The sequence below is a fragment of the Macrobrachium rosenbergii genome, chromosome 59 (genome assembly GCF_040412425.1).
Source record: "Macrobrachium rosenbergii isolate ZJJX-2024 chromosome 59, ASM4041242v1, whole genome shotgun sequence".
Lineage (NCBI taxonomy): Eukaryota > Metazoa > Arthropoda > Malacostraca > Decapoda > Palaemonidae > Macrobrachium > Macrobrachium rosenbergii.
The window spans coordinates 26,224,547-26,247,113 of NC_089799.1; the positions used below are offsets into that span (position 1 = coordinate 26,224,547).

Genomic DNA, 22,567 nt, shown 5'->3' on the forward strand with positions numbered 1-22,567 from the left:
AGAGAATACAACCTTCCCATCATGTATATTTCTTTTCTTGTTTTTGGAAAACTATTGTTGGTATCAAATTTGGCCTCACATTAATTCTGCAGCATTTTCTTAGTTTTCACATGACACCAATACCAGCTTTCTTGGTCAATGTGGAAGTCAGCTGTCTGCTTTTATGTAGGTATCTTAGTTCAACTTTCTGCCTGTTTATGAAGAGAAAAGCAACTGCAAAATGTTCTTTGACAAGAAAAGCCTTTTAGTGTTTACTACTACTGTACTGTATTATCAATGTCATTTTTGTTAATGTTCTTAATGAAACTAATTTTAAAATATGACTTCTTAAACTGATCATAATTTTTTATTAAAAATTACATACTGAAAGAAAAAAAATCATCTTTATCAAGATCAGTTTTAATCAAATGTTTAACTATTCACATTAGTAACTCTATCATTATAATTACATTTTTTTTTTTCATTTGTAGAACCAGACATCAAAGTTAAATTACAGAGAAAGATATTAGATATCTCTTCCTATCATAAACACATTTACTGAAAAAACATCTTGATCAAAATTACTTGAATCGCATGCTGATTAGTCCATTTTTATTGTATGTTGTCCCTTTGGCAGGGATGCATCCAGAAACAAAAATTTGCAGTCATATTGTGTATGGCACTCAGAATTTTTTTTTTCTACTGAATATTCTATCTGAATGAATTTTGCTTGTATGAATCAGCATTTGAATTTCTGTTTAAGGTTTGGCAAGGACAGTCAATAGAACAAGATGAGTGCCATTCCCAATAAGAATCCTGAACGCTCTTCACCAACTGCTGTTGTTACTGATACTCTGTCAGCATCTTCCTCTGCCTGATGAATCATGCATGCAACCAGCAACATGCGCATGTGCAGATAGGACTTTGATAAACCTTGCTAATTTCAGTTTTCCAAGAGTTCATGCTGAGACAATGAGACTTGCAAGTGGTTTTCTAAACTAAATCCCTAGAAGATAGTATTCCTCCTTGTTGGAAGTACTCTTCATCTTCAGTAGAGGAACTGCAATTTTCACATACATCAAAAACAAGAAGAGTATAACCAAATTTCTGTTTGATGAGGGGAAATACATTGTGAGCAAACCTGTAAGTTGCTGGACAATGCCAGACTGCACAATGAATATATCCGCCATCAAAAGTATAAGATGTTTTAGTTTGAGCAACCACTTACTGGGATAAGAGCAGGCTTCATGTATATAGATATCTAGGAAAAATACACATTCTCCTGAGATGCAGGAGAATATTGAAGCTGAAAAATATGGCCCCCTACACCATGGGAGGAAATTAATTTTTAAAGTATTAACTCACCAGATTACTGTAAATAAGGCCTGAAGTAGTACAAATTTTGGGACCAACTGAGGTTCTCATGAATACCAACAGTTAGGATGAGAGATTGTCAGAGTAAATAGGGAGCCAAAAAGAGGTTAGAAGGAATTATTGCAAACAATAACACAGCCATAAGGAAAATAGTGTCCGATAATACCCCAAGGAGTGACAAGTGAAACCACAAGGAATACCAAGAATCAACTCAGAGGACAGCAAATTAATAGACTGGTCTTCTATGTCATATAGATCTCAATTACTGAAAGAAGTGTGGATACAGTAAATCCCCACTTACCAGCAACATCGATTAACAGCAATCTGGTTTTACGGCACTTGTGTAGCAACACCATTAACTGGATTTTTGGCACCGATCTCCAGTTAGTGGCGCTGATCTCCTTTTAGCGGTGCCGATCTCTGGTTAGCTGCGCCGATATCCTGTTAACAGCGCCGTTAAGCAGGTTATTAGTGCTATTATCGCCGATTTTTGGTTAGCAGCACTCAGCCGGGAATGGAACCCCCGCCGTTAACCGGGAACTGCCTACACGAACGAAAGTTATTAAAGTGAAAAAAAAAAAAAAAAAAAAAAATCTGTTGCTGTAAGAACTGTTCCTTCTTGAAGAGGCCTGAAAAGAGGGTTAGTTATATGGGAACTGACAACCAGGGCAGAAAAGAATCTCATTCATCGTACCAACCATGAATCCCATCAAGACTGTGTGTAAAGAACAGAGATAGACAGGACCTGCCATCCATGCAACAGTGAGTGCCACAACCATAGACAGCTACCCTCCCTATGGTTATGCTTGATAATTAGAGCTGGAGAAGATGCACAGACTATGCAAGATCTTAAGTGAAGAAAAAGGTTACCTCAGAAGCCTCTTCAAAGTGAGAGGAAACCAGAAATGTTAACAGCAAGAACATATAGTCAAGAGAGAAAAAATGGAGTGATGTAAACCATTCAAGCGCAAGACACCAACAACTTTCAAGTTTGTCTGAACCACCCAAACAGGAAAGGGCATGAAGAACCAAGACCATCCAAGGATTGGAGCAGGGCAACAACACCACAAGCCACCAAACACTACTGCAGGGAACAGGACCAAGGGATCCCAATGGACAGAGATATTGTAATTAGGCCCAGCCAGGACTCCTCACTCACACTGAGGGGCTTTACAGATGTCTGATGGAAAATTCACCCACAAACATACTGGATGAATTGAGGCCTGAGTGAGATCTTGTCCTTCCCTAATCAGAGTTTGCCCTGGAAAAGAGGAAGGTCATAATCCAGACCAAACAAGTTAACTGGAGGTAGCCATTCGTTCTTGCTCCTGAAGCTAAGCTGTGTGTTAACATAAAGAAATTTAAAACTAAAACACTACACAAATTATTTGAACAACCAAAGGTGGTTAAGGCCACCAACAATCCGATCATAACTACCATCTAACAACTCCTTCCTTGTCATTCACTATTTTCCTGCTATCACTATCCTCTTGCTCCTACCATTCTCCTATTCCCCCATATACAGTATCCCACCTTCTCATTCTAACTCAAACATCTGTTACACCAAGCCACTCTCCAACATACAAACTCTGACACACATTTAACTTCCATCAAAAAAACCTATCATCACTCTCAGCATCTCGTCATCCATGCCTCAACACCCTACTTATTGCTACTCTGTCAGTTCTATCTTAATCTTTCTCTAGGTCCACGTTCCATGTTAGCAGATACAGCTTTTTCCCTTTACTTTCGTACTTCTCACATATCTGCTTCATATTAAACTCTTGATCTATGTACCCTCTTCCTTGCCTACACTTTTAAAGTGGTTATGTGTTTTTCTTTGTTAACTTGACTTTTCCTACATTCCTTGTACATTCTTTCTACCTTCGTGACTCAGAGTAATAAGAACACACATCTTCGTTGAATAGGTTTTATTGTCCAATTAACTAGAGTCTACAGTCTTGCCCTATGGGGCGGGTTTGTTTATACAGTACTCTGGTATGCAAACGAGTGACTTGGGCATTCGCGGTGGCCAGGCAGTAAATTTAAAATCAGATTATAAAAGAGACAAAACAGAGAATCATGTGTGTAGATTAATATTTTAATATTTTAACACCTCTCCGCGGGTTTGTTTATACAGTACTCTGGTATGCAAACGAGTGACTTGGGCATTCGCGGTGGCCAGGCAGTAAATTTAAAATCAGATTATAAAGGAGACAAAATGGAGAATCATATGTTTAGATTAATATTTTAATATTTTAACACCTCTCCTTGATGAACAGTTTTGTTATAACTTGAGTAAACAAATAAGTTATTTCAAAAATTATATGAAAAATATTTTGCTTTGACATTACAAACAAAATATTCCAATCAAGTATAGTACATACAAACATTTGGGTACTATATCAAATGAAATGTAAGCACACAAAAAATAAGATCATAAAGAGAATACAATGCTGTAATAAAAATTATCTGATTAGACGTCAAGAATTTACAGTTTACAGCTAGCACTTGAAACTAGTAAATAATGATGGGTATTATATGCAAACAATGCATATTAGTAGTAGAATAAGTAAACTACAAATTAACACTGCAAAATAATTGGCAAATAGAAACTTCCAAACTTGACCAAAATAAACCACCAACATTGCAAAATAATTGGCAAATATGAACTTACAAACTTGACAATAATAAAATCATTATTTGGTATAAGTGACAAGTAAGGTATTATCTAAAGCAATGGCACTTTTACAGCAGACATAGTCCCAACCTAGTGAGTAGCTCTTGGGTCCTCTCTGCACAGATGATCTTGGTATGGAGATCAGCCAAATTTTTCTTTGATGGAATGTACTTGATGATGATTGCTCTCAGGTTGATGAGCTCTAGCACAAAGTGCTTTTGGGTATCAATGTACTTTGATCTCTCAGAGCAATGAGTGTCATTTGCTAAGGCTACGGCACCCTGCTTGTCAATATTTATTTCTGTTGGTTTGTTGACAAAATTCTTGCATCCAAGTTCCCAAAGCAGTTTTCTGAAATAAACTACCTGTACTTCTCTTGCTGCTTCACAAAGTGCTACACACACTGCTTCATTTGTTGAGAGAGTAGTTACTCTCTGCTTCCTGCTTCTCCATGATATTGGTCTACCTGCTGTTAGGCATTCTTGAGTTTTCTGGTAGCAAATGGCTAAATCTTGAGTCTTCCTGAGATATGGTAGCAGATGTTTTGCATTCCTCAGATCTTGTTTATGAGTTCCTTGATATTTCTGGAACAGTGCTCAAGTGGCAAAAGCAATGTCAGCCTAGTGCAATTTACTGGGTGTAATAAGCTCCCAGTGATTCCTCTGTATTCTGTTACACTACATTTTTTTATCTTCTGGGACTTCTTGTCTAAAATTTAGGGCTAATGGAGTTGACAACCCTTTTGATTCAGCAAGATTTTGATCTGCTAGCACTTCTTGAATGTAGTCTCTCTCTGCTGATTCAGAATTGTTGATGGATCTTCTCTGATGTATTTAATGGAAAGAATATTTGATGCTTTTCCTAGATCTTTTATGGCATAATAATTCTTGAATTCTTTCTTAAAATGAGTCACATCTTCTGAATTTCCAACAATGATGAAATCATCTACATGAACTCCAATGATGGTTGTTTTTGCTTCATGTAGTAGATGCATCGGTCAAATTCAGATCTAATCATGCCCATTTTTGTCAGTGTCTCATTCAGTTCTTCATTCCAATTTCTACCGCTTTGAGGCAAGCCGTAGATACTTTTCTCCATTTCACAAACAAAATGTTTTCTGTTTGCAACTTCACACCCCTTTGGTTGTTCCATAAATATGATATCCTTGAGTCCACTGTTGAGGTAGGCTGAATTTACATCAAGCATTTCAACAGATCATGAATTTCAGCAGCTATGGCCAACAGCAGTCTAATGCTTGATTTTCTCACTACAGGGGCATAAGTCTCCAGATATTCCACACCAGGTGTTAGGCAGAACCCTCTAGCCACTAGTCTTGCTTTGTGTATCATTACCTCACCAAGTTCGTTGGATTTTCTTCTGAGCACCCACTTGCAATGAATCACTTTATGTCCTGTTGGTCTTGGCACTATTTTCCAGGTGACTATGTTTTCTAATCTTTCCATTTCTTGCAGCATGGCAGCTCCCCATATGTTTTTGTCGATATAATTGAATGCTTCCTCAACTGTCAATGGATCTTTTGGCAAATGCTGGAAATCTGTCTTGACCTTGCAACATTGGCACTGCTTTGGTTTCTTCGTCCTTTGAGACCTCCTCAAATAGGGTTCCTCAGCATGGTTCTCTTGATGATTTTCTTGATGGTCTTGATTTTCTTGACTTTCTTGGTCTTCCAGAATTTCTTCTTGATTTTCTTGATTGTTCTCCAGGTTTCTATTGTTGGTTTCATCATCAGAGAAAGGTTCTCCCAATCGGTGTTGTCAATATCCGAGTCAGATAAGAAGAGAGTTGCTGTTTGCTTCTTGGTTGTGGTTTTCACAGCTGATTCTTTGATCTTGAAAGGGTAAATCTCTTCTTTGAAGTCAACATTAATGGCATTGATCATGATTTGTTTGTTGAGGTTCCACAATTTGTATCCCTTTTGGTTTGGACACACTCCCATGTATATACACATCTTTCCACTTGAACTTCTAGCTTTGGAATCTCCATCAGCTTAGCCCAAGCTTCACAGCCAAACAGTTTGATCAATTTCAGGTTGCCACATTCGAGTTTCTCCCATTCCTCAGCACAAACGGAATCTTGTTTATGGCCGCTGACATTGTTCTGTTCTAGATGTAATTTGCATGAAGACTGGCTTCAGTCCAGAATTTTTTAGGTACTCTAGACTCGATCGTCATGCATCTTGCTATGGCCAATAAGCTCTGGTTTAGGTATTTGGCTCTTCCATTTTGCTGAGGAGTGTACAGGATTGTCAGCCATCTCTCTGTTCCCTTCTCTGCAAGAAAAGCCGAGAATTCCTTGCTGACATACTCCCATTATCAGTGTGGAGGCACTGCAAAAGTCTGTTGTGTTTTCTCTCTGCCCTGGCCATGTACTCCTTGAATTTCTCCATTGTTTCACTTTTCTTCTTCATTGTAGCAATTTTACCGAACTGTGCCTTGAATGGTTGTCCAGAAAGATGGCAAAGTAGTGGCTTCCACTTCCATTCGATGATGGTTCGGGAATCTGATAAATATCACTATGTACTATTTCTATCACTCCACTACTTGAATCACTCGCAGGCATTGGCTTCTTTTTGGACTTACCTCCCATGCATGTGGTGCAGTCTTCAAGTTTTCCCTTTGCTTCAGAAACTTCGGATAATGCTAGTACATGTCCAAATCTTCTGTGACACAAATTTATTGTTGCTCTGTTCCCTCTAATTTCTATGTCTTCATTCTTCTTTAATTTTGTTTCAGTTCCTTGCAAAATTTTCTTGGCTTTGCATATTGATACATCTTTGCTGCTTCATTCCAGTATCCTTTCAGAAACACTTCTTTCAGATCTTTCACTTGTTTAACCCCTTTGTAAGTAACCCTTTTCATTAAATCTTCTTTTAGACATCAAGTTTTGATGTAGATTTGGAGCATTGTATACTTCTTTAAAGTTAACTCTTATCCACTACACTGGTCTTTCATTTTCATAAGCACTTTTCCTCTTCCTAGTACTGAAGACTTCTTTCTATCACCCCACTTTACGTTACCTGTGATGCTACTGCCAAAATCAACACGTATGTCTTTATGAGGTGTCATGTGATCACTAGCACCAGAATCCAAGTTCCATATCAATTTGGAATTTTCTTATTTCACTGATGACATGTTCACAATTGCATTCACTTTTTCTGTCTTTTCACTTTCATTTTCAATTACAGCAACAATTATCTTTGTACTTATTTTGGTTTTGGCAACCTTTGCTGTTAGCTCCTCTTCTTTAGATTCACTTTGTGTTTTCATTAGTGTCATATTGTGCTTTCTTCCCTGATATTTTCTTTTTGTTTCTTTTATTTTTTTTGTCTTCCATCTTGTATCTTCTTTCTTCCCTGTCTCTTCTTTCCTTCTTATCTCCTCTTTCTTCATATCTGGACAGTTTCTTGCTGTATGTCCAGGCTGGCTACAAGCATAGTAGACAAATCTTTTTCTTCTTCTTTCTTGGAGCCTCTTGCACCACCTTTTCTTCTGTAATTTGTGCTTGAATTTCCATCTTCCTTTTTTGAATCTCTTCTGAAGCTTCTTCTTCTTTTCTTGCCTCAAGTTTATCTCCCCTCTCCTTGAAAAGCAGTACTGACTTTACATTTTTTCAACAAAATTTGATACTTGGGAATGTTTAGGGCCTCTAGTACAAACACAGCAACCACTGAATCTCCAAATTGAGCCACTTCTCCTAAGGCTACATGTACATCTTTGGCTAATCTGATTACATTGGCTATATATTCCCTCATAGACATTTCTTCAGTTTTTCTGCACCTACACAGTTCTTCTAGCACATCAGCTATTTGGAATGTATCCATTTTTGTGTGGATATGACTCAAAATTTCCCAAGCTTCTTTTACTTTGGTACATTCAATGATGTCGTCCAGATCCAAATTATCCACTCTTTGTATGACACTGTATAAGTTAAGTATACCTTAGTTTAACCAGACCACTGAGCTGATTAACAGCTCATCTAGGGCTGGCCCGAAGGATTAGATTTATTTTACATGGCTAAGAACCAATTTGTTACCTAGCAATGGGACCTACAGCTTATTGTGGGATCCGAACCACATTATATCGAGAAATGAATTTCTATCACCAGAAATAAATTCCTCTAATTCTTCTTTAGCCGGTCGGAGAATCGAACGCAGGCCCGCAGAGTGCTAGCTGAGAACGGTACCCACCCATCCAATGAGGACCTGTGACACTGTATAACTCAGTGTGTTATTTCTTTGATGTTGTTGTGTCCAGTTATCTTGATCTTCATTGTATCCTGGATCTACACATTCTCACCATCTTTTCTGGGTGAGCTCAGCTCTAGTTCTCTTCGCCCAATGGAAATAATTTGATTCATCCAGAATTTCATGTCTTTTTCTTTCTCTGTCCTCATCCTCCATTTTGTGTATCTTGCTGTGTCACGAAACTTGTAGTTGTAGGGCATAGTCTTGATGTCGCTGGCTTCTTCCATAGTTTTTCCCCTCATTTTTACAACACTGTGGTCTGGTAAAACTAAGGTATACTTAACTTCACCCTTTGCTCATTTTTGGCACTCTGGGAGTATCCTGGGTCCTTACTCTTTTAAAGTGGTCATGTGTTATTCTTTGTTAATTTGACTTCTACATTCCTTTTACATTCTTTCTACTTTCATGAGTCGGATTACTGCAATGAGAACACATGTCTTCGCTGAATGGGGTTTTATGGTCCAGCTAACTAGAGTCTACAGTCTCGCCCTATGGGGCAGGTTTTTTTATACATTACTCTGGTATGCGAACGGCCGACTTGAGCGTTCACGGTTGCCAGGTGGTAAATTTAAAATCAAACAGATTATAAAAGAGACAAAACTCAGAATCATATGTTTAGACTAATATTTTAATATAAACCCACATAGTTGTTGCCCTAACAATCATCTGTCATACTTCCTCAATCACAAATTTGCAATACACCCTCCCTGGTACACTAAGCTACATTATGCACTTATAATTCTTAGTTTTCTATATCATTTTCCTTCTTTATACCCTCCACTATTCCTAAACCAAGGGGTCAGTTGCCTTACACTTAGCAGCATTATGCACTCATAATTCTTGAGCTTCTCTGTCACCTTCTTTTTCATACCCACTGCTATCCCTAAGCCATGGGGTCATTTGCCTTGATGTATCTCCCCCAACTATGTCATACTTCTGTCAAATGCAACTTCATCAAGTGTGCCCTTCTTCATTGTATCATACCATCTAATCATTTGCTTCCCTTGGACCTTCTGCCTCTAGAAGATTCTATTCAAGCCTCTTTATTCCCCCCTTATACTCATCCTTACCACTTGTCCTTACTATTTAAATCTCAACACTGTCAAACAGTAACCTTTACTGCCTTTGCACTTAATTTTGCAGCCTCTCACACACCTTTACTCTTATACAAAGGGACAATCATTCCTCTTACCCATTCCTTCTGAACCTTTCCCTTTACCAGACACACCTTACCCACCCTGGTCAGCCACTCAAACACTTTTGCACTCTGCCTTTATCTCATTTGTAATTCCTTCAACTCCTGGTGCCTTTCTGGTCTTCAACTTCCTCATTGCCTTCCATTTGTCCTCAACAATAAATTCCAAATGCTTTCTCAAACTCCCACAATTTGGTAATTCCTCTCTTCTTTCACATTCTTTTTATTCTGGGAACCCTTTACTCAGTAACCTTTTCTTTGCATTTATTTCCTTGTTGAACACCATTTAATTTCCAATACCATACAATATATTGAGGTCCAGTGGTGAAAACAGGAGTGAATCAAGAAAACCCCAAGTTAGCATGGGGAAAGGATGATAAACAACACCAAGTTGGTCCTTACTATTCAACAAAAACCATCTAATGTACACTGAGTTATGGTGGTGCCTCACTGCCATAACTAGTGAAATTACAGACTAAGTATAGCAGCAATTTGTATTTTCTATAAAACAGCAATATTATTTAGAAAAAATGATTCTGCTAAAGCATACCTGCTTACATGGATGATATGGCCATCATCAACACCTCTTTCTTGCATGGATTTCACTGCTAACTTTGTACAAAGGCACAGTGCTACAACGTTCAAATCTATCACCTCTCGCCACTCCTTTGTGTTTCCATCTGCAGAAAAGAGCAGCAACCTTGGAGATCACACTTATTCAGGTTGAAAAAAAATTTCTCCCTGGATTTCTTAATTTTGAAGTAACAAATTATTCAGAATTTCTTTCTTTCACTGTCAACATATGAAAAGCAAAACACTACTACAAAAAATCTGGGTTTAGGTTACAATATTGGTTTATTTATATTTTTACCTATTTATCTATTAATTTATCAATGTACCTTTTTTTTCTAATAAGTTACAATATTGGTTTATTTATATTTTTACCTATTTATCTATTAATTTATCAATGTACCTTTTTTTTCTAATAACTAATCTCTTTTTCCTGTATTTCCTATTATCTTCTGTAACTTCTTTCAAATGAACACCATATTCTTTGGGTGCTTGAATTTTTTCAAGCCAACCTCTGCATCCTTGAAGCCCTCCATATTCAGAAAAATAAACCCTATTCAGAAAAATAAACCCTTTCTGTCATGCACAAGTCATTCCTTTTTCATACAAGTATCAGGACACCCCAACAACAACAACCTCATCTCAAGATGACACCACCAATCTAGACCATGGCCCCTTAATAAGATGCCCAAAGGAATAAGACTCTAGGGTTACCCAAGCTGCTCGAGGACTATTAACCATATTAATCAGGGAAAATCATTACAAGTATTCACTGTGATCTTTCACTCCACCACTAGTATGAGCCCCGCCAAACCAGCATCAGAATTTAATACTGTGCTTAAACATTCATTGTGATCATGCTGTTTCAAGATGCTGTGAAACATTAACAAGAATATTGTACATTTCCCTTGCATGTATAACCTCCTCACATCTTTACTAGTGAAATGAAAACATCCTTAAGTGTATCCATACCCTTCTAAGGATGAAATGGAGATAAAACACTTACATGAAATATCTCCCACAGAAAAGGGAAATGTCAGAAAAATTGAGACATAATGTAAACTTAATTCTGCTGATGCAGCTACCATTTTAAATGACATTCAAAAGACAATGTAATTCTAATAGTAAAAGGATCATGAAGCAGACTTACTATGAGATAAAGACCTCATTTCAAGAATTGCTGACACCCCATCTCCTGAGAGGTACTAATTATAATTTCATCTCCCCATCTGGAGGCCTCCTTCTCCATAAACACTACTCAGCATTTTAATCAAAGGATATAAAAGATTCATTATGAACACTCTATCTTTCTAGCATACAACTAATGAGGTCCCCAGGGAACCTATATCACTAACTGTAATAAAATTGTGAATCTTTTCAATAAAATGCTCATAAGGGAAATTACTCAGGGAATATTCTTACCTAGGAGACTATTACTATAAGACATCCCAGCATTGTTGATACAGATATCTACACCTTTATATTTTTCTTTGATGACAGAGAAAAGGTTTTCAACATCACCATCTTTGGTCAGATCACATTTAACTGCAAATAGAGTCCCTGGGTTTCCCTTCAGATCTTCTGATAAAGCCTGTAATTATAAATAATTTTTAAAGAATTATCTTAATGCTTACACTTGAATTTTCTAATGGCTAAGGACACTGTTTAAATGCATAGAAAGACAAGACATCCTTTACAGCTTAGAAATTAACCAAATGCTCTACAAGAACACGACAGACAATATATTTACACTGTTGACAATCAGCTAACAGATCTAGTAATCACATTACATATATCACCAAGTCCCTGGTTCCTAATTAATACTACAGGTTTTCATACAAACAGCATGTGAACATCCTTCATTTGTTCAACTTCTGTAATGGAAGACTTTGGGAAGTATATATGCATAAACATTTTAAAATTAGAACATGGCACTGCAAAATTTACTAATGAATGTCCAGATTTTTAGAAAAAAAGACAGGAGTGCACAGTAAATGGTAACATCATAACAATTAGGATGAAATGGCATCATAAACTAACCTCAATTCTTTCCACATTTCTTGCTGCTCCGACTACAATCATACCAGCTTTTACTAGCTCTCTACAAATGGCTGCTCCAATTCCACAGCTTGCTCCAGTCACCAGTGCTACTCTACCCACCCATCGATCCATGATTTTCGATTAGTTTGATCAGAAAAAGTCACAAACACTGAAAAAATATTGAAAAGTCTAATAAGGTTCACATTTAACCTGAGGGAATTAACCATGGTCTGATGCCATGCATTCCTTAAACAGTTACATCATTTACTCCAGAGATATGAATCTCAAAATGAAGTCAAAAGTTTAAATTACCATTTTTCTGAAAACCTCTACATCCCCATCAATACATTAAAACAGCCCTTTACATGAGGGTTCATGGTGCATCCTTACTATGAAACACTTTAATATATGGAATAAGATGGTTTTCTGAGTGCAACTTTCAACTAAAATTAGATTTTGCTTTGATTTGATGTTCAACATCCTGAAAGCATAATCATCCTTATGAAAGCAAAAAACCAATAAAAACTAAGGAAATTCTGTGTCATAGGATTTTCCCAGAGTACTACTGTACTAATTGAGAGGAAAAGAAAGCTATTATTATTCACTTGTTCCTGTTTATACCCAGATCAAGACTGTTATTTAAATTTATAAATTAAATATAATTTAATTACACAACCACATTAATTACATACAAGATACGTATTCAAGATAGTACCTGTACTGTCCTCCTTTTCCAACCATGAATACACTATTAACAAAGGAAGTGGGTGTTTTTGCAAGAAATATATTTTTTGATAGTCTTGCTGGTGTTTCAAATGATTCTGATTTATAATTCATCCACAAACCACAAGTTTTAGCATTTTGTTGCCACCCTTCCCGTCCCCAAAAACTCAGCAAACAAAGCATATGGATTTCCAGCGAAAATCAGTAAAAAAAAAAATTGATAAAAAACAAAACTCATTAGAAAAACATATTTTAACAGAAACACATCCCAACCTGACCTTCCGTTCAATAACCTAACCCAAGGTGCTGGGTTCTAACCTGACCAAAGTGCTTTACCCCCTCCCTTGCCCCTGCCAACCTACCCTGACCATGAGTGCAATAATCCAGCAGATATAGAAAATGCACTTTTGTAATTTAATTTATAAATTTGTGAATATTTTGCTTGGTAATAATTTGCAAAGATAATAAATGAGAGATCTTTCTCACATTTTTTTAAAATACCTAGTCCATTACTGACTAACAAGAATTCATGTTCATGTACAGTACCAGTGATATTTAACCGAAGGAAATGCAAAAAAAGTGATTTGCCCAAACAGTATGCTTCAAGTCTTTAGTGAGATATTGTCTTACATCAAGTATGCTTCATACCTTGGCAAGATATTAACTTGTCATCATATTCCCTGAAACCCTTGCACATAGCATAGGCTAAGGTAACCTGTTATTCAGCTTGCAAGAGCAAATGCATTTCCAGAAATTGCAGGAAATGCAACAGAAAGGTGAGGAGAAACTGAATGTACTGTATTCAATTTCATTAAAGAACAGACTGGCCTCTGCTAACCTAACAACCATACCTGACATTTTGCTTTACTAACATTATTCCTGTTTTATCTTTGCTCAACAACCTTCAGTGCATCCACATCCATGAAAATTCAACCAAAATCAAATTTAGCCAAAATTGTTTTAGCCAATAGGTTTGGGAGGAGGGTTGTAACTCAAATTCCTTCACCCATGGGTTGTAACTCAATCAAAATTCCTTTACCTAGGGATTGTAACCCCTCAAACTAACTTCCTTCACCTAGGGGTTGTAACTCCTTAACCTAAATTCCTTCACCTCGGGTTTTAACTCAGTCAAAATAACTTCACCTAGGGTTATAACTTTTCAACATAATTTCCTTCACCTAGGGGTTGTAACTCAACCTAAATTCTAAATTCCTTCACCTAGGGGTTGTAACTCAACCTAAATTCCTTCATCTAGGCATTGTAACTCAATCTAAATTCCTTCCCCTAGGGATTGTAACAACTTAAAATTCCTTCATCTAGGGGTTGTAACTCAACCTAAATCCTTTCATCTAGGCCTACAGTGCGTGGAATGATTGCCCTACAGAGGAGAGTTGTAGTTCTGTTCATAGGTGTAGGGTCCAGGGATAGGAAACCACCCTCCGATTAGGTTAGGATGCTAGGATATAGGCTTGCTTAGAATTGACAAGTCATGTTAGGCAACGTCAGTGCCAAAAATGGATTAATTCATTCAAAAAGTCCTTTACTAAGACCATCCTAGGCCATAGATGTAGCGGATTTACATGGTCACTCGCTACCCCCTTTGAAAGTGAAATTTGAAGAGATGTAAGGCAGCCTATATTAGAATTATGAGTTTTGTTTCAAAGTAAAGGCTTAGTCATCACGTGATCACACGCCCACTTGTTGCCGTACAGGGTTTTTTAAGCCTGTAGCTTTTCAGCAGGAATAGGCTAACGAACAAGCCTTAAATAGTTAGTCTAGCACAGTTCTTGCTTTCAGTTATAAGGTTTCTTGTATCACTTCACTCCGGCTGTAGAGCAAAACAGCTCGCGTACTTGCCCCACAACAAAATCTAATGTTGGCACAACACCGTGCTGATCTGGATTGACTCAGTTTGCTTGCCTAAAGCTATTTTATTCAAAACGCTGGTCTGCTTGGCGGGCGGAAGTGAATAGGGGCGTATGAGATAAGGCCGCACGAAGATACCCTTTTATCAACATAATTTTTGGCTTGACAGTAAAGAAAAAGGGTGGTTATAAGGCAGTTCAGGTGAGATAATCAGAAAAATTTCTCAAATAATGATTAATTTGCCATCTTTTCCCTATATTTTTTCCCGTAATCCGTGCTAAACACGGCGTTCAACGGAGCTCCCTCCCTACCATTTTCAATGCGATAGTAGTCGGTGGCAGAGAAGTGTCACTGTCTGACTGTCAGCTGATATGCGTCGGAAATTAAATGTTGTAAACTTGTAATGAACAGTTCCTCATAGCAACACTGCTGAGTTGATGGTTGTCAGGTTGCTCTCACCAAGATATGCCAAATGCCTCACTAAATATGCCAAATTATGCCAAACTGCTCTAACACCTATATGTTCCCGAAAAAACTATAAACAAAAGTAAGATTTATGCATTGACATACAAATAATACAAATAAATTGTCAACTCACCAAATTTCTAAAATGGGACAGCAATAACATCATCAAAGTCGTCATTTGTATAGTCATCATTTGCACTTGGGGTTGTAGGTGTAGATGAACAACTAAATGTAGATGCTCCGTCATATGATCTATACATATAGTCATTAAACAAACTCTGCATATTCTTTGTAACAATGAAGTTTTTGCAGCAGCCTCCACTGAAGTGCAATCTTGACTTTATTCTTATGATGGCTGACAGTAACTCAGTGGAAAGTTTATTCCTCAGCTTACTTTTCACATGTGTAACGTACGAAAAGATCCGTTCAGCAGCTGCGTTACTCAAAGGTAAACTGTATGCTGATAGTGCTGTAATTGCTAATTCCTCGAAACAGTTTTCATTTAAGGCATTCTTGTACTTTCTCACCCCAGACCAAAATGCTACTGTATCATCAGGGATGATTTTACCTTCAAATTCGCCCTTCCAGTTAACAATTATAAGTTTCTTATATTGGTTTGCTACTTTTTCCTTATCAAACTTGTGAATTGCCAAGCATTGTTTGGAAAAATCACTAAAGTCCTTCCTGAAATGACTCAAACACTCACGGGGATTAATTTCAGAGGAGATTATGTCTAAATTTTCACTCACTCTTTTTTCCAGCTGTGCATTAACTTCTATAAAAAATCTTTACATCGTGTTTTAATGGTATGTCTTCTTGGCATAGCTGTGCCTTCTTAACTTCCTGTTCGAATTTTACTCCAAAGTCTATCTTTTCTAGTGGTAGTACATTTGATTCTGATGATCCTCCTACATATACTCTTATCAGGAGTGATTTGTGCAGCTGACGTAGATCGTCAAAAACTTTAGCAGGATCGGCATTTGTAGCTTGGAAAGCTGAATTCACTTCCTCAAAGTTTTGAATAATAAATAGGTAGCACAAATGTCAAATACAAAAAGTTTCGGCGATCAGCAAGCATTTCATTTAACACTCGTGCATGATAATTGCTGCCCTTCTCATTTATGACAGAAAAGTAAGCTGTCAGCTCGTGCCATTGTGATAAAATGGAAGAAATACATTTCCCCTCCACCAGCCACCTTGTTGTACTAGGGGTAATGAATTTAGTTGGATGAATATACTCATCATTCATTGCATTAAACACCGTCTGGAAGTCCTCCCTTCGAAGGGTGCTGCACTTGAACCAACGTGCGACTTCTGCTAACAAGTAATCCAAATTTGCGGGCAGTTTTTTGAAAGCATACTCAGCACAAAGAGCAAGGCTATGATGACATGTACACTTAATGAAAGTGATGCCAGGTGAAATATTCTTCAAATGAGACAATACAGAATTGTGGGCCACACACACGTTACTTGCACCGTCAGAGGCGAATTCAATGCAATTTGCCAAGTCCACCTTTATGTTAGCAAAAAATTTCCTATTGCTTTAAATATACTTTCGCCAGTAGCTGAAGTAATTTGCAACAAAGCAAGAAATTCTGTTTTCAAAATATTTTCCTTGGTTGTGTAGAACTTAACTCAAAGACACAAGAGCTTAGAAACTGTCACATCTGTAGATTCATCAATAAGCAATGAGAACTTAACGTCTTTCAACTCTTCAGTAAGTTCCTCAAAACAAACCTTAGCAACATTTGAAATACATGAGATTCATGCTGCGTTGATAGATGCGATACATGATTGTGATTAATGGGAAAAGAAGACGTCTGTCGCTTTTACAAGGTTTGTTACGATTTCTTAGAAGTATACATCCCATTCATACTGCTAGTGTCTAACATACGTGTTTCAGTTACATTTTTTCTTAAGAATTTTTTCTTAAATTGACAAAAGTCATTAAGTCGTGTATAAAATTGTAAAAAAAAAAAAATTAACGACTGCTCGTTCAGAACCATACAGTTCCTTTCTGGTTCGAAGTTTGCATTCTTGTTACTGTCTTTCTTTCATGCTGATATCAATATTAACTTTTAATATATTGCTTGTTGTATGAAAAGAAGTGGGACTCGTCATAAGAATAAGACGGGTTAGACCTATAGCGCACTGGGCGGTGAGGGTACTGCCACAGGAGCTCTTTACGATTAGAGAAATGACAGTTAACAAAGCCTGGCTGTCTGTTATGGAAACTGATTTTATCGATGTGTAAAATATTGCAAAAAGATTGATTTAAAATGAAAAATGATGTATTTTGAATATGCTTATTCTTTATGAGCCTTATAAAGCTAAGCATTCAAAATGCTTTCCCAGTGACGCTGAAAGAAGCACCTTATTCTAATGGGGTTTGAAATACGTTTCTCCCTTTTCTCACATTCATCAATTTATTGGTCACTAACCCAGAAAACTTCATAAGCATCGTAGGGTTCTGTCTTGGAGTATCGGTCTGTTTTTTTTTGACACTGATAGACATTATTAGTACACGAATGCATTCCCTCATCAGTTACAAAATAGGGGAAATTCAATAAGTATTATTGGAGGCGCATTTAGAATGTTTTTCCACGGTACGCCGATTTTACCTCGAACTAGATAACAGTAGTGAAGGATAGATAATATGGACAAGGAGATGCTCAGTCAAACTGAAAATCTTACTCGGTTTTCGATGAGCATTGACTTATGAAGGGGTAAGATACTGTATGTCATTTAATGTTCAAATTTGAAAAAAGTCTAGGCCTATAAAAAAGACAATGGATCGCCGTTATTTCTCTCTCTCCCTCTCTCACTTTGCATTCGTTTGTTTCTCTCTCTCTCTCTTTGCATTCGTTAATTTCTCTCTCTCTTTCATGAGCATTTGTTTATTCTCTCTCATGTCCTTCCTCTACCATGTTTCTATCATCCTCTACCTTCGCCGCTGCGGCCTGCGGCTAGTACATCCCACATCCCACAGTGTTGCCAATTGCCATGACCAGGTGATGGGGACAGATGAGTTGAAAGTTTTATAGCCAGTCGGGGATGAACGTTAAGATTTAAGCAAATGACGGCAAATTTCTTATTGTCTCGGTAATTTTCTTAGATGATCTCACCTGTACTGCATTATATACACCCATTTCTATATTGTTCAGCCCCCCTCCAAAAAAAGAGACATTAATAAAGGATATCTTAGTTCAGCCCTCTGTCTACACAATTCTTTGACGAAATCATAAATCCACGATTTAGACTGAAACAAACCAACAGTACAGGATTTCAGGTTCCGTTCTAGCTCCGGTATCCGCGTTGCCCATAGACGTTCGGATTTCAGTTTGCCAAAACCTGGTAGGTTGAAGACGTGTCAGCTCCGCTCAGTGATGACGCTATAGACTCTGCTCTTGCAGCAGAAATTAAAAAAAAAAAAACAGGGAAAAGGGAGAACCTGGATTAAACTACGGGTGAAGAAGAGAAATGAATTATCTCACGACTGTTTATGAATGAACTGAAACTTTACCCTGTGATTATATATATTATATATATATATATATATATATATACATATATATATATATATATATATATATATATATATATATATATATATATATATATATATATAATGGTCTCCCCTTTTCTAGAAATAAAAAGCACACTTGAACGAGACAGCCAATATCACTGTACGAGAGGTTGCTGGCCGCACTTCGCTTCGGCGCCACTATAATAGTCGTTCCTTGGGGCACATAATCCCAGAGACATGTAAAGCAGTTACTCAAGTTATGAAACACGAGTTTACAAAGGTAAAAAGTAACTATGTTGCATACGCAGCATCCTGCGTAGTCTAGTGGTATATATTCTAGTATATAGTAGGTCTATGATCCGTTAAAGCAGAATAGGCCTTAACCTTCGTTTCTGTAGCCAAGTAAAGGTAAAATATTCAACTTTTCTGTACAAAAATTTTTTAATTTATACGAGGAAAATTGAAATATTATTGAAAATATTATTGTCATAAACTTTTATTTTATTTTACTGAAAATAATAATGTTATTTAAACAATAGTACTAATACATACATACATACATACACACAAAAACACACATATGTGTGTATGTGTGTTTGTATTAGTGCTATTGTTTAAATTACCTTGTTACTTAATATATGTTATTAAGTATATATATATATGGGCAGGGTGTATTTTAGTTTCATTACAGTACCAGATATATATATATAATGTATATGCACACGCACACACACACACACACACACACACACATATATATATATATATATATATATATATAAATTATATTAAAGCCATTTCAATGCTGGCCCTATTAATTCTAACCAACTCCCAGTCCAAAAAATAACAACAGCCAGAAAAAAGTAAGTTTAAAGAAGTAATTAAACTAACAAGAGCAAGATGGCGTGAGAGAGAAAGAAAAAGCGGACGGGAATTATCAATATTTCATTATTATGATATTACCACCATAGGCAATAATAAAGAATGAGAGGTCTTTTTCCATGAAATCTTCACTTTCCCGGCGTGAACAATAAAAACTTATGCTGAAAACGATTGAAATATCAGTGAGCAGAAAACTTGAGGTATCCTTCCAAAATGTTACCACGTGCTCTATTGTGGACTGAGAAAATGGCAATGGTAAGGATAACAAAGGAAAACGAAATCTCACTAATTCTCATAAATGAAAGCAAACCTTATAGATTGTACGCGATTTACCGAAAATGGTCCCATCAACAAAAATGTCAGTTTGTAGTTATCAGGATTTTTTTTTCTCGAAATCGGAAAGAGAGGTATCCTAAACAGTGAATGGTACTATTGGTTGTTTACTGTAAATTAATGCGATCTGATCCAAAATTCATTTCAGGATAAAAGTTAGGAATTATTTGTTGAAAATGTTGTTACTAGCGTGTTTTCGTTGGTAATAAAAACGGTTCTTGCTGAGAATGAACGGTGAAAATAAAAAGGGCATTGAATGGCCGTTCATTGATGATAAACATGGTACCGTTCTCAAGATTCGGTGAATGATTTCTCGGCAGACGTTTCGTTGCGTGTGCAAACTGAATCACCGAGGTCAAAATTCGTACCATGAACATTCCTGCAGACAAACAGCATAATGGTCAAACGCCAAATTGACAAGCTGCGTAATGATCAAAGTACGTAAAGGAAAAAAAGGCAAAAATAAAAGTTAAAAAATTTCTCAATAAAAATAAGCTGGGTAGATTAACTGTGTCTAGAGGTTAGCAGATTGTATCAAATTCTTTTTCCAGAAACCCATGCGAACATATCACAAGCCTCCTGACAAATAGGTTGCAGCTAACCATGATCTTTACCGAGACATTATGATGGGAAGTGGACATGAGAAACAACGAAAGCAGGCTTTCTATACACAGTAAAAGTATACTGTGTCTTCTGTCATATGATTAAAACATCTGAGAAAGGCATTCGAGAAAGCTAACGAAATATACCATAGAGGCCCCACTAAAAGCAAATAAATCGACCTTAACGATAAAAGAAAGCTCCTGTACGATGACAACATTAGAAAGTAACAGAATACGTAAAATCTGACCAGCCGTTTATTTTCCACCATCGAAATCCATCTGCAGTTCACTCATTAAAGTACATTTAAATAAGAAAGAAGCAGATGCCGGTGTTCATGAAAGCCCATGCAGTGACTCGAATGGATCTCAAGTCGGTGAGGCCATGCAGTTGATCCATTTCGCAAAGATTAATTCAGAATAAACAGCCAGTAAAAATTGGTTCAGAGAGGTCGGGGATTTTCGTACGTATGAAGAATACTGGTGATGTAATTTCGTCAGTTCTTCCTTCTTGTTTTTCTAGATAGCCACCAGGTTTCTCCCGAGGGCCCTGTTGACTTCGTAGTAGGAAGCCTCTGAATCATACACATGGACATCCGAGTACTTGCGGAGAAAGTTTTCTCAGATAGGTTGAGTAGAAGTTTATAGAAGCCTGGTAGTTAAAAAATTAACTTCTTAAATCTTCCCATTTGATGGAAAATATTTTCTGTCTCCATCAAGCAGCTGGAAAAACTAATTACCAGTCATTCAAAAAGCAGTGTAATAGACCTAACATTTCTAAACTATCTCAGTTAGTTCGTCAGTGGAGGATGACTACAAAAGGCCAAAGAAAGTGATATTTACGCAAATTCTGTGAGCCAAAAATTTGAATTAGCCAGTCAGTGAGCCGGTGTAGGGATTGGCAGGAATGGTGAACCCAAAATACTTTGACCATGGGCACGCCAGGTATAAAACGTTGATGGTTAGACTGGAATGGAGACATGTACCTGTGCTATCCAATCAGTTGACAAACAGGGTGATTGTGATATGAGGATGATCCTGGGGGGAGCGTCCATGGTTTAGTAGATGATTTTATGGTGGCAATATGAATAAATCCTCACACTGGAGGTTTATTGAAGGATTGACAACTTATCTAGAGTGCCTCGAGGATGGAGAGGCGCCTGGGGTCAGTTTTGTAGTCCAGCATTTCGGTATCTGCTACTACTAGCTTCTTTGATAAACAGAACTCAAGCTTGCCGCGGTTATACTATCAACAAAAAAAGTAGTTGCATTTCCTGAAGAATAACGTGATTCTCCCACAACCTAGCTCCAAATGAACAATATCATATACTGTATATAAACTCATTTGGGTTTAGTTCATTTGTTGGCATGACAAGGACTCGTGTGCCGAGAAGACTGACCAGCCACCTTCAGGGCAGCGCCATCAAGCAGAACCGGGAGAACCACGGGCTCTGTCTCACTAGGGTACTAATAGTAACAAGGACAAGTACTGCACTACGGGAGAAACCCCTGGGCACCTTTCCGTCGATATATTTATAATATGAAGAATTATTTAAGCTCCCGACGTTGCGACCTCCTTAATCTTTGGATTTCATACGAGGATCACTCTACTCGCTGATTGGACAAGGGAGTGTCCCGTTCCAGCCCAACCGTCAGCATCACCTAGCGCCTGAATTTCCTCTCACCGATTTTGTTAATATACACCCTGTTCTGCTGTTTGTATTCGGTCTCAGTTGAAGATGAAACTGAGTAAGCTTTGAAACGTCCGTCCTAACAGGCTACTTTGAAATAAAAATATGTTGTTTTCAATGATTGTACCTTTACTCTTCCAGATAATTAATGAAGCTAACAAGACTTTCCGCCAGCTTGAAAGATTTAAAAATAAGATTTATAACTGCCATGCTGCTATTAACGTATATATATATATATATATATATATATATATATATATATATATATATATATATATATATATATATATATACATATATATATATATATATACATATATATATATATATATATATATATATATATATATATATATATATTATGTATATATATATATTAT

The 22,567-nt window shown here is 37.0% G+C and overlaps 2 protein-coding genes across 8 annotated transcripts in view; one reads left to right on the plus strand and one right to left on the minus strand.

Moving 5' to 3' along the window:
• Positions 1 to 16,875, minus strand: part of LOC136837358 (dehydrogenase/reductase SDR family member 11-like) — a 29,850-nt gene extending 12,975 nt beyond the window's left edge. The window contains exons 1-4 of one of the 7 annotated variants that reach the window (XM_067102109.1): positions 15,290 to 16,875; positions 12,103 to 12,271; positions 11,485 to 11,653; positions 10,043 to 10,172 (exon numbers count right to left, since the gene is read on the minus strand). In XM_067102109.1, the coding sequence (XP_066958210.1) occupies positions 10,043 to 10,172; positions 11,485 to 11,653; positions 12,103 to 12,234 (431 nt within the window). In that variant the 5' untranslated portion in view covers positions 12,235 to 12,271; positions 15,290 to 16,875. Of the gene's footprint in view, positions 1 to 10,042; positions 10,173 to 11,484; positions 11,654 to 12,102; positions 12,272 to 14,507; positions 14,854 to 15,002; positions 15,241 to 15,289 lie in introns of those variants that run through there. The other 6 variants (XM_067102105.1, XM_067102108.1, XM_067102104.1 and 3 more) reach the window with 6 other exon arrangements.
• Positions 1 to 22,567, plus strand: part of LOC136837356 (uncharacterized) — a 208,831-nt gene that overhangs the window by 100,153 nt on the left and 86,111 nt on the right. The gene's annotated exons all lie outside the window — the stretch shown is intronic.